Source organism: Berghia stephanieae, chromosome 8, assembly GCF_034508935.2.
Source record: "Berghia stephanieae isolate SIO BIC M18660-M18661 chromosome 8, UCSD_Bste_1.3, whole genome shotgun sequence".
Taxonomy (NCBI): Eukaryota; Metazoa; Mollusca; class Gastropoda; order Nudibranchia; family Aeolidiidae; genus Berghia; species Berghia stephanieae.
Genome location: NC_088367.1, coordinates 38,676,166 through 38,688,683, shown reverse-complemented (window position 1 = coordinate 38,688,683; position 12,518 = coordinate 38,676,166). Strand labels below are relative to the sequence as shown.

Here is a 12,518-nt window from a genome sequence, read left to right as displayed (position 1 = left end):
AACATAAGACTAATATTAAGACATTCGTCATCAACCAGTGAGTGACAAGGACATTCAAAAGAGTTAAGGAATATAATAAAAGTAAAAAAAGGAGTTATAAAATTTTGGTCTACCAACCATATCAACTCATTATAAGTTGTGTATAAAAGACGTCATCTCTCTTTAAAACTCTGCCATAAGATTATAAGTGACAAGGCTATTACAAACTCTAACCACAAGACAAAATTTTCAGTGATTCGAATCCCCACTTCCTGGTCCAGAAGTAATTGTTTTACCACTATGCCATCTCTAAACAAATAACAAATACTTTTGAAGAGTAATATTTTTTCGATTTGACCTTGCTATAAAAATAAAGAAAAAAAACCAAGCTGAATTGGAGGACAGAAAAAAAATATTTTGACCCATGAACTCCTTCCATTTCGTTAAGATAAAACAAAAACTAACACCACAGACACCAAAGATGTTTTTGTTTGTTTGTTTGTTGCTTTCGGTCTCTTCCAACACAATTGAGGTTATATGAGAGACCGCTGAAACAAAAAAAACAAGCAATCTAACAAAAATAGTACAAATGTAAATCAAAATCATAACCTAAAGATATCATAAGCTAAATTATAAATAACCAAGAACAAACAGGCAGAAGATTTACAGAAAAAAAATATCCCCTGTCAAAAATACAATCACAAACCAAAGAAGCAGGATAGGCTAGTAAAGAGAAGAAGAAACGACATCACTATCGGATCGTACACCCATGCGAACATCATAGGTATATGATTCAAGGGTGATGCTCCCATCCAACCACCCGCAGACACCAAAGAAATAATAGTGAGAGAAAGCAAGAAAGCAGACTGAAGGTTTAAAAAAAAAATGTCATCCACCCATTTCAATCATCAAATGACTGATTAATTGAGTGAAAATAGTAAAATTGAGAGAATACTTTATAATGCTTGTAAGGTAAAATTTCATACAGTGAATTAAATATTTATTGTTATCTACACTTATTCCTCGCTTTCAGACATTTCAATACAGAAGCTTTCAATGAATAATATCATAAAAATTTGACTTACAGTATAAATAGTTTTGACCAAGAGAGAAGAAGAACATTTTTTTCTTCAAATCATGGTTTTGTAGGGTGCAATAGATAGGACAGCTAATTAAACTATTCGGAAATATGTTCCTCTGGATAGATTTGAAAACTTGATGCAAAATAATACAATCTGGAAAATTATAAAAAATTTCATGAAAGAAAAGATGCTAATTGGTCAGTTTTAAGGGTTTTACAACTCTTGTAACATATTTAGGTCTTTTCAGCACTGGTAAAAAAGAAGAAAATGGGATAGTCGAAAAATTCTAGATTTACAATTATAAGCAAAAGACAAAGAGGAATTGTTCAAATAGAGAAGAGACGTGGATTCCAAGAGCAAACCATCAATGTATTTAGTTTGAGATCACCTAAAAGACTCATCCAGACACAAGCAAAGGAGGAATACACTCAAATGTTTACAAAACCTTAATATATTCAAAACAAAACAAAATAATACATAACAGATGATTTACAGGGGAAAAAAATTATCTCACAAGACAAAATACTACACATTTGACTGTCTCCCTCTCATCCAAGGTCTCTGGCAAGGGTCACAAAACAAAGTGATCCCATTCCAAACAAAGACAGAAAGCAACTAAGAAAACAGATATAGGGGGATAGAAGACACATGAACTGCCTCTCTGCCAACTTCGGGAGGCCAGGAAGCCCATCCAGCTCGTTGGTCTAATTGTCACATGAGACTTGATGTCTTGGTTTGTTTTAAAGGGTTTTACAGTGCTTGTGACACATTTAGGCCATTTCAGCGCCAGTAAAAAGGAAGAAAATGGGAAAGTGAAAAGATTCTAGAATTATAATTAAAAGGATATGAGAAAAAGTAAGACAAAGGGGAATGGTTCTAATTGGGAGCAGATATAGATTCCAAGAGTATGCCATCAATGTACTTATTTTGAAATAACCTATAACCTTAAAGTCTCATCCAGACACCAACACAGGATTCCACCAAGAGGAATACATTCAAATGAATACAAAATACACCCAAAACAGAATATGTAACTAATGATACATTGTTGTTTGTTTGATGTTAAGGGTTTTATGCATTTAGGTCATATCAGCACAAGTAAAAAGGAAGAAAATGGTATAGAAAAAGTTCTAGAATTACAATTAAAGCACCTAAAAATAAGTAAGACAAAGGAGAATTAGTTCAAATACAAAACAGATGTAGATTCCAGCACACTATCAGTGTACTTAGTTCGAGATCACCTAAATGTCTTATTCAAGCACAGGTCCCCGTCAAGAGGAAAACACTCAAATGTTTACAAATCCTAAATATATGTAAAAAAAAAAATAATTAAAAAATAGTGCAAAACAGAGAGATGATTTACTAGACAAAAAATATCATCTTCCAAAACTCTCAACATTTGACTTTTTCCCTCCCAGCCTGGGTATCCGGCCAGGGCCAGGACAAAACCAAGTAATCTCATTCCAATACAAAGACAGAAAGCAAGTTGGAAAACAGATATAGGGGGATAGAAGGCACAGTAAGTGCATCCCTGCCTACTATGGGAGGCCAGGAACCCTACCCAGAACAAACAATACATATCAGAGAGATGATTTACGAGGAAAAAAATATCGTCTATCAAAACTAATACTTAACTGTTTCCCTCTCAGCTAAGGAACAACTCGGACAAGATATACAGGGAATAAAAGACACAGTGTGACCTCCTGCCCACCATGGCAGGTCAAAGACCCCACCCAGAGTCTTGGATGTCTCTGACATCCAGTGTCACTGTAAAACCTTAATTATGAATTCCCACCATGAGAGGGGGATTAAACTATACATTGGTTGAAATAGTTTTAAAATGATTTGGAAAGAGTGAAATAAAAACTATAGCATCCCAACTTGTATTTTTCTTTTTTTAAAGTCTCTAACTTTGAGGATAAGTTCTCTATTCCAAATGTTTTGATAAAAGTTTTTTGTTTTCCACAGGGGCACAAACCATCAATTGTTGTCCCCGGTCATCACCTCATCTTGAAGCCTCCCCTTCGAATGCCAAGAGTTTTTTAAGATTGTCAAATAGCTGAAAGAAAAAGAAAGGGAAAATACTACTATATTTTTCAAATTATATAAACCTCCAAAATCAGATATCCAATAAACTTATATGAATTGCTGTTGGTGGGAGAGATAATGATGATATGACAGGGTTTGAAACAACAGTGGTAGTGGTAGTTCTTGTTGTGATAGTTGTAGTGGTGGTGGTAGTTATAAGGACGTGGTGTTGGTTGTAGTTGTGATGGTAGTGATGATGTGGTGGTGGTTACAGTAGTGGTGGTGTAATGCCATGGTTGTTGTAGTGATTATGATATTGATGTGGGAGTTGTATTAGTGGTGTATATGATAATGATGATGTGGTGGCGGTTGTATTAGTGATTTACATGATAATGATGATATGGTGGTGATTGTTGTAGCAGTGGTAATGATGATGATGATGAGATGCTAGTTGAAGTAGAGGTGGTAGATGATGATGAGGTGGTGGTTGTAGTAACGGCAATAGTGGCAATGATGATGTGGCGTTGGTTTTTATAGAGATGGTGGTGTTAAGGGGTTGTAGTAATGAACTTAGTGGTGCTTGTAGTAGCGGTAGTAATGATGATATGGTGGTTGTTGTGGTAGTTATAAGTTTTTAGATCCAGACCAGCAAAAAGCTGGCTATCTAGCATTCTAATATCCAATCAAATCTGCCTACTTAAAATTTTTTAAATTGGTAAATTTCAATAGGAAAATAACACTAGTCACCACATCTACCCTATGTAAACGACAAATTGACCCTCTGCAAGATCGAATAATGTTTCCTAGTCCCAACTGTCTGTGGTGAAGTGCCATATTTTCATTTTATAAACCATTTATTGAATTTGAGTAGCATACTTAGAAGATGGAGCCCAAAATTAAATTTGTTGTTCAAATATTTTTGTAGAAGCCCTTTATTCATGATATTAGAAATTCAAAAACAAATACACGGCACTTGTGTAAGAAGCAAATCTTAACATATTGAGAACGAAAAAAAGAAAACAATCTAGTAAATAGACATATGAAGAGCACAGAAAGAAAAAAAGGCAGAGTCACATTTTAATTTTTTTTTATATGAACACTTTTTTAAAATGAATGTTTTACAGTATAGATAAATTCTATTATATAAAAATGATAATATAACTTTCTCTGAAAGATAAATTAAATATACATACATACAAAATATGAAAGTGACTCTGCAGTTGTTTTTTTCCCCTCTGTGCTCTTTATATATATTCTCAATACCAAACTTACCTGTAAAACCCACGTTCTGTTCTCCAAACATTTATCGAGAATTTTCTCACCCGTTAAGTTCTTGTTACTCTCCATCATAACTTTCACCTGCGAAAAAAAAAAAGAGATTAATTGCTCAAATATGAGAAAGAAACAATAAAAGATCTGGTTACTAATATTCTGATATAATGGGGGCCCTGATAGTGATAGCTAAGTTTATTGTTTGTTTTTTAAGAGTTTTGCGGCGCTTGCAACACATTTAGGTCATATCAGCACCAGTAAAAAGGAAGAATATGGGATAGTACAAAGTTCTAGAATTACAATTAAAGCACTCAAGAAAAGGTAAGACAAAGGGGAATTAGTTCAAATAGGAAACATGTAGATTCCAAGAACACACAATCAAAGTACTTAGTTTGAGATCACCTAAAAGTCTCATCCAGATACAAGCGCAGGTCCCCATTAAGAGGAATACAATGAAATGTTTACAAATCATATATAATATGTAAACAAAACATAATACAGGGCATAACAGAGATGAAAAATATCACAAAACTCTAACTAGACATTTGACTGTTTCCTTCCCAGATAGGGGGTTAAGAGTCTTTTCCAAGGAAACAACTATGCACCACTCAGAGGGGCACTTGAACCCTGGACCTTCTGGACGAGGGCAAGGGTCATACCACAAGACCACACTGGTATCAGCCTGAGTCGGTCAAGATTTATTCTGAGTGACATCGGCAGTAATTGGATAACTGGATCCAGTACATCTTGTGATAAGATCTTTCTGATAGATGAATGGTAATAATTGCTTGTGACTATTGTCCTATCTACAGGAAACAAGCAATTATTACCATCCCTTTAAAGGTAAAGAAACTGCAACCCAAGCTCCATGAGCTGTGCAGGACTTTTTTTCTTTCCCATCCTATATAAGTTCTATTTAAATTATATACATTATTCATATGTTATCGTAGAGTAGATCTCGCATGCTGATGTATTTTTGCTGAAATCAAAATAAAAAATACTAAACATAAAAATTTGTTGTAAAATGAAACTTAATCAAATGTCAAAGGGATAAAACAGACCACTGGTGGTGGTTCAGGCTAGTGGAGTGTAACGAAATGCTTCCGTGTAGGCGTCAGTTTACGACAGGATGTACGTCGTCGTAGTATTAGTTGTTGTTGTTATTGTAATCCCTCCGGAACAACCCTTCTTTTGTTGATACAGGTCGTATCAGATCATGCACCTATGGCCTGGAAGTTTGAATTAAACTACGTAGTGTGGGTGTTATTGTGGGAAAGGCATCAATCTTGTTTTCTCCGTAAACTTATAAGCAAAGTAGGATCCCTGTATTCTACGGGAGTGACTTTGTTATGGTATGGCTTGATTGATATCTCGTAACTATGGGGCTGACGAATTTATTTATCCTTGATATGAGGATGTCCGGTATCAGGATGGGTTGTTGTTGTCCATGATTATGGAATCTGGGGGAGTTTTAAGGAATTTCAGATGTTTACGGATATGACTAACATCCGTTTGTGTGGGTAGAATTTTGCTTCGTTTGCTTGATTTTTGCCTATAAATGCCAGAGTTTTGAGCAGTTTCTTCAGACCACTCAGCGGAGTCTTTTAGGCTCATTGTCTCAAAAGAGACCAGACAGCGGAGTCTTTTAGGCTCATAGTCTCTAAGCGATAACCACAGCGGAGTCTTTTAGGCTCATTTGTTTAACTCTTGTGTAGAGTTGGATTAAAGTCTTGTGTAGACTTTGTAGTGCTCAAAGTTCGAGCTGAAACACGTTTTGTGTTAACTCTTGTGTAGAGTGTGATTTAAGTCTTGTGTAGACTTTGTGGTGCTCAAAGTTTGAGCTGAATCAAGTTGTGTTATAACTCTTGTGTAGAGTTTGATTAAAGTCTTGTGTAGACTTAATTTGTGATTTCAATAATCTGTTCGGCTCTGGTGAGATTTTTGAATAATATGTTGTGATTACAATTATGATTGTTTTTTGATATCAATATCATAATATCACTTTAAATTTTGATTCTCAATTAATTAATCAGATAATGAAATTAATTGTGTAATATATTCTTGTTGTAAAGAAAATAAGCTTTTCTTGCTATAAAGCATTATTATTTCATATCTACAAAGTAAAGCAATATTAATCAACATTAATAAATTGATTTGTTAAAGTAAAATAATATTTACTCACATATTAAGTGAGTTCGAATATAGATAGAGTTATATTCGTATGATTATCATATTATAACAAAATCATTTTCTTTCTTTAAAGTGAATGAGCCGTTGGAGGCTGGGCTTTAACAAGCCAACTTTAGGCTATACACTCATAGCTTGACACTAATAGAAACTGAACATTTGCCTGTTTTATAAGTTACCTGTGAAGAACCATTTGCTTATTTTAATATCAGAACATTGAGAAACAATTGATCTGTTTATGAATACTGTGAAACCAGAACAATTTCAAGAAGAGACTAATTAACAATATTAGAATAACCTTACGGTTTTTGTTGAATATCAAGAACACTCTTTTGACTTTCTTCCACACGTCTGGATTGTGTTTAGTTAGCTAGTTAATTATTAGTTGCCTGTATGACTGTGATGGTTGCAACCTATCTGTGAGATTGTCTGATGTGGTAGCGGTTTGGTAAAGTATTGATAATTAATTGATTTAATTATATATTTTCATATCGCTTTCATATCATATTCATCATTACACATCTCCATCAATTTGTCATCCATCTATTTAATTTCATACTTATTACATCTATCATTTCATCTTCATATCTCATAATATCTTTGTTATATTGTAATAAAATATATCTTCATTTAGCTTCAAAACCTTTATCAACGTATTGTGTTTGGTTATTGATCGGTGTCGTAGCTTGAATATAGCACACATAAACAAGGTTGCAAACTGCGCTACATAAGCATACGGTTTACGTGCGCACTTTGTGACATGGAGGGTTGGAGAATATTTTGTTTTGAGAGGTTTAACAACACTTGCTTTATACATGAGACATTTATGCACCAGTCAAAGAAAGACAACAGGCTTATATAAAACGGGAACAGAAGTAGATGTTAGGAGAAATGTAGCTCTGTATCTAGTCTGAGATAAAAATCATGACCGCACCTGGATCTTTGCAGAAAATGAATATATATTTATGTACTATTACTGACAATATCTAATAATACCTAAGACATGCAACAAAAGCTCTGATTCATTCATAATGTAAATCATACATGGACATAAGACAGAAAAACAACAGATGAATTATAAGGAAATAAAATCCCCTCCCATAAAGGGGGAAAAAATGCATGATAACAGTGGTCAAACTCCAATGACATGCTGCGATCCCCAACCCTGGATTTTCTACCACTCTTTGTGTAAAGCAAAGTGACCCCAATAGTTTTTTCCCCACAATACACTGCATGGGAGATGGTCACAGTTATCAAGTTGCACTTTCAGCAAAAATAGAAACAGAAAAATTTGTTTTTTGAAAAATACACTCAAACAAAAAATAAAATCCAGGCAAATCTATTTTATCTCAGTCCAGACAATTACAGAGTGTAAAATGTTACTCAGCGTAAAAACTCTGCAATTACAGAAAACAGCAAAGCTGCAAGAGGACATTGAAGTCCTTTGGCAGCTCTTATCCTTTCCTGCAGCTCAAGACTGAAAGTGTCAAAATACAACAGAACCAAACATTTCCATTAGCGGAAGCTAACTTTTAAAAAATCAATTTATGGTTTAAAATCATTATAAATTTGCTTTTGTGTATTTCAAAAAATAAAAATTGCTCATTAAAAAAATACAAAATGTCACACTAGTTCGCATGTATAAACAACAAGAAGAGAAGAATACCAAAAAAAAAAAAAGAAAAAAAAAAGGTAAGACAATGGACTCCATCCTCACCTTTGCCTCACAGCGACTGCGTAACCAATGCTTGAAATGGTATAATGAATGATAGGGATGTACATAGTGGGCTGCTACTTTTCCTATCATAAATTCCTGAAATGAAAATATCCAGTTATTAATCAAAATTAACTTATCAAAATCGCATAAAAGCTCATCAAAACATATTCTTCACATCAAATGCTTAATAATTGGAAGTATCTACAATAATCCTAGATTAAGTATTAAGAAGTTCGAAGCAAAATCATAAAAGAATATAACAGATATAACCTTCTAGAGATGGTTTAGAAGATAAGGTTATGGCCCAATTTTGGTTTGAGTCCTATTTCCTAATCTCAATTTTTTTTTCTTGAGCACATGAGTAAATCCTTGATGATACACTATGGCTAAACCTTGAAAGAAGCCCAAAAGAAAAATTTCCCACGATAAATGCATTGTATTCTATATTCATTTTTCCTTCATGTAAATAAATAATAAAAATAAATTCCCTTTATCCATCCCATAGGGAAATTTGTCTCTTGGGTCTATTCCAAGGGAAGACTGGAATAACCCAAGCATCAGCCGCAGTACAGCGCTGCAAATTGAATTTGAGCGAGGTGACTTGCTCAAGGCCACGCTGCCCCTAATGCACAAAATAAAAAGTAATAGATTGTGTAATATAAAAATCTGTTATATATATATTTTTTTTTTTAGCTTGTTTTTAAAGTCAATAAAAAGGGATAATCATCCCTTCATTGAGAATCGATTTTAAAAAGGAATCTTTCTAAGCTGGAAAATCATAAACAAACTTCAACATCAATTTCTGAATTTTCTGCTTTTAATTAATCTAAATAATTGCCGCCTCTTATCTAATTTTTACAAACTATACAAACCACATGTCCCCCTATCCTAGCCTTACAGTATATAAAACCAAAAGCCAAACTTAACCATGATAAGAGTATTTATATAGTGCTTTATACCTCAGCCTCTGAGCACTTTCCAACTTTAAATTAATTAACAATTATAATATCAATCATATTAATATACAAATAAACATCACAAATGAGAGGAATGAGAGAGAGAAAAATCAGGGATGCCCTTTGCTAAAATAAAAAAAAGGCCTGAAATTTTTTCTTGTAAAGACTAAATGAAAATATTTCATGCAAACATTCTATTCATCAAATGGTATCACCCATAAATCATAGAAAAAGGATGAATATCCATCTAGCTTCCCCTTAACTGTTCCCTTTAAACAACCAATGTGTTTATTTTTTAAAAACCGAACATGGTCAGCTGAAAAAAAAATTTGGGTTTAGCCAAAAAGAAAAAAAGCACCCCTGAAAAAGAAATGAGTTGTCGAAATGAAATAATAATATATATTTTTTTTTTAATGGCATTTTTAACTCAGAAAATTGACAAAATTTGGAACGACTTAGACAATTTTGAGCTTTATACTGATAAACAGCCTTTTGATGGTGACACTTTAAATTATTTTCAACCAGTCTCAGAAAAATTTATAAAGAATCTTAATTATGAAGGCCCCAAATAAATCTAGTGAACTAGATCCCCTTCCAACATCGCTTCTTAATTATTGTATTGACAAGCTTATTCCATCAATAACTGAAATAATTAATCGGTCTCTGCAAACTGGTATCACCCCCTCTTGTTTTCAGACAGTTCTCATAACCCCACTTTTAAAAAAACCCTCTTTAGACCATAATGATTTAAAAAACTATAGACCTGTTTCAAACCTTCTCTTTATTTCAAAAATCCTGGAAAAAGCAGTTCTTCACCAATTAAATTTACATTTAAAATTGATTGATCAATATGAGCCATTCCAATCAGCTAAGGGAAAACCATAGCACAGAGACTGTGCTGTTAAGGGTAGTAAATAATTTGATTTTAAATGCTGATAAAAATGAGGTGAACATTTTATGTTGGACTTATCGGCTGCATTTGACACGATTGACCACAACATTATGTTGAATCGACTCGAACGTCTTTTTGGTATCAAGGGATTGGCGCTGAAGTGGTTCGAATTCTATTTAACGAATCGCCGACAGACTGTTGTGATTAAAAATGTCAAATCATCTGATCATCCTCTGAACTTTGGTGTGCCACAGGGATCAGTACTGGGTCCAGTTCTTTTTACAATGTGCATGAAACCCCTTGGATCAATTATTTCTGATTTCAATCTAAATTACCAATTTTATGCAGACGACAGTCAAATCTATGTCAGCAAAACCATTTACATCTTTTAATTGAACGTTTCCAATCCTGATTTGTTAAATTGAAAACTTGGATGGAACTGAACAGACTAAAACTTGACAATAATACGACTGAAATAGTATTTAGCGCTAGGCCAGCAATCCTTAAAAATGTAGAGTGTGAATCAATTGTTTTAGGAAATAGTGTAATTGAACCTGCTAAGGTTGTTCGAAATTTGGGTGTATTTATTGATTCAGATTTGTCTTTTACCAAAGTAAATAATATCGTTAGGTTTTTGTACATGGAAATGAGAAGAATTTGTAGTGTTATACATATCACAAGAAAAATCTCTACCTTGTTAGTTAATTCTCTAAGACTGTCAAAGCTAGATTATTGCAATTCTCCCCTCTCTTCTATAAATAAAATCCCTTCAGGTAGCCCAGAACGATGCTGCCAGGCTTATTTATAGAAAGAGGAGAAATCAATCTGCATCGGGTTTGCTAAGAGAACTCCACTGGCTTCCCGTTGAGAAATGTACAGAATATAAGATCTGTACTATTGTTTTGAAATCACTGCCCTCTGATTGTCTGGATACATTAATGATATGCTTAAATTCTACATCCCATCCAGAAATCTGAGATCGAAGTCTGATAATCACATACTTGTGAGGCCAAAAATGAATCGTAAAATTGGCGAGCATGCATTTGAATATTCGGCACCCTTGATCTGGAACTCCCTTCTAAGATATATCAGAGACAGTAATGGTGTAGAATTCTTTTAAAAAAACAATTCAAAACATTTCTTTTTAATATGTAACACTGTAGAATTATATTGTTTGAGTGGTTGTATGTTTGAGTGAAAGAAGCCACGTTACTGTTGAGTGCTTTGAGCTTGTTGATACAAGGGGTAAGGCGCTATATAAAAACCACAAATTATTATCATTATTAGACAAGCAAGTGTGTTTTATGTAATGGTGATTTGAAAGAAAAACTAGTAAAAAAGATGTTTTGTAATATTTAAAATTACCTGCGCCACATCTGTTCCCGAACCCTGGATATCAGTTAAAAGTTTTCTGTCATAGGCATTACCACTTAGTAAAACAGACTTGATTGTGGGGGGACTTGAATTTTCACAGGCCTGGAAGATAAATTTTAAAAAAGCAGATAGATAAAGTTTTCAAATCTAACTACAATAGAATCAATAGAATCCTAATAAAGTCAACATTGCCGAAAAGGAAAGATTGGTTGACTTTATCCATTCTCAATGGAATATACATAGATAAAAAATAGAAAATCGAGATTTTTCTCTGATCCACCTGTTTACCCTGCAGTGGATGGGTAGCTCAATCTGATAGATCTGGCAGAAAGTACTTTGCGATAGCATCCTATACAAAGGATAGCAAGCAATTGCCATTGTCCATTTCAAGCCATATAAACCAGGATAAACTCCAGCTCCATGGGCCTAATGGCTCTGAAGGACTACTTTTTGATGAGGACCACAGATCAGGGGTGACAATGACTGGTCACTAAAAAGGAGGAAATTTTTCAGCGCTTAAATCATGAACCATCCATGCAAAAATAACCTATAAATTTAAATTTCAATCCAAAATGTGTCTCCCAGCAATTTCTGACATCACTCGGAGGAATTTCAAAAACTGAAAGTGTAATTATAACATGGTGGTTGTAGTAATGGGAGTGGTAGCGATAATGATGTGGTGGTGGTTGTAGTAGTTGTGGTAAGGATGATGATGTGATGATGGTTGTAGTAGTAGTGGTAGTTGCCAGATACATCTCCCGTATTCACAGATTCACTAATGCCCAAATCCCATTGTTTCAAGTTGACCAGAGACGCCAACTTAAAATTTGGCTCACATAAATTTCAGAAACAATTCCGAACTATTTCAATGCTTAAACAGGAATTTCTGCAAACAAAATATAATCTATTGAGATCTATAATCATCCTAATACCCTTTGTTTCAAATCAAGTAAAGTTCCAAAACCAATTTATGACGTATAAAATATTAACTTGAATGGTAGGTGTGGTGGTAATAATGATATGATGGTGGC

At 33.9% G+C, this 12,518-nt stretch overlaps 1 protein-coding gene across 1 annotated transcript in view; it reads right to left on the bottom strand.

The window, feature by feature from the left end:
- Positions 1–2,947: 2,947 nt before the first annotated feature.
- Positions 2,948–12,518, bottom strand: part of LOC144978638 (uncharacterized) — a 42,582-nt gene continuing 33,011 nt past the window's right edge. Inside the window, exons 13-16 of the mRNA XM_078924948.1 lie at positions 11,479–11,589; positions 8,266–8,361; positions 4,362–4,448; positions 2,948–3,120 (exon numbers count right to left, since the gene is read on the bottom strand). Of these exons, the coding sequence (XP_078781074.1) occupies positions 3,067–3,120; positions 4,362–4,448; positions 8,266–8,361; positions 11,479–11,589 (348 nt within the window). The 3' untranslated portion in view covers positions 2,948–3,066. The remainder of the gene's footprint in view (positions 3,121–4,361; positions 4,449–8,265; positions 8,362–11,478; positions 11,590–12,518) is intronic.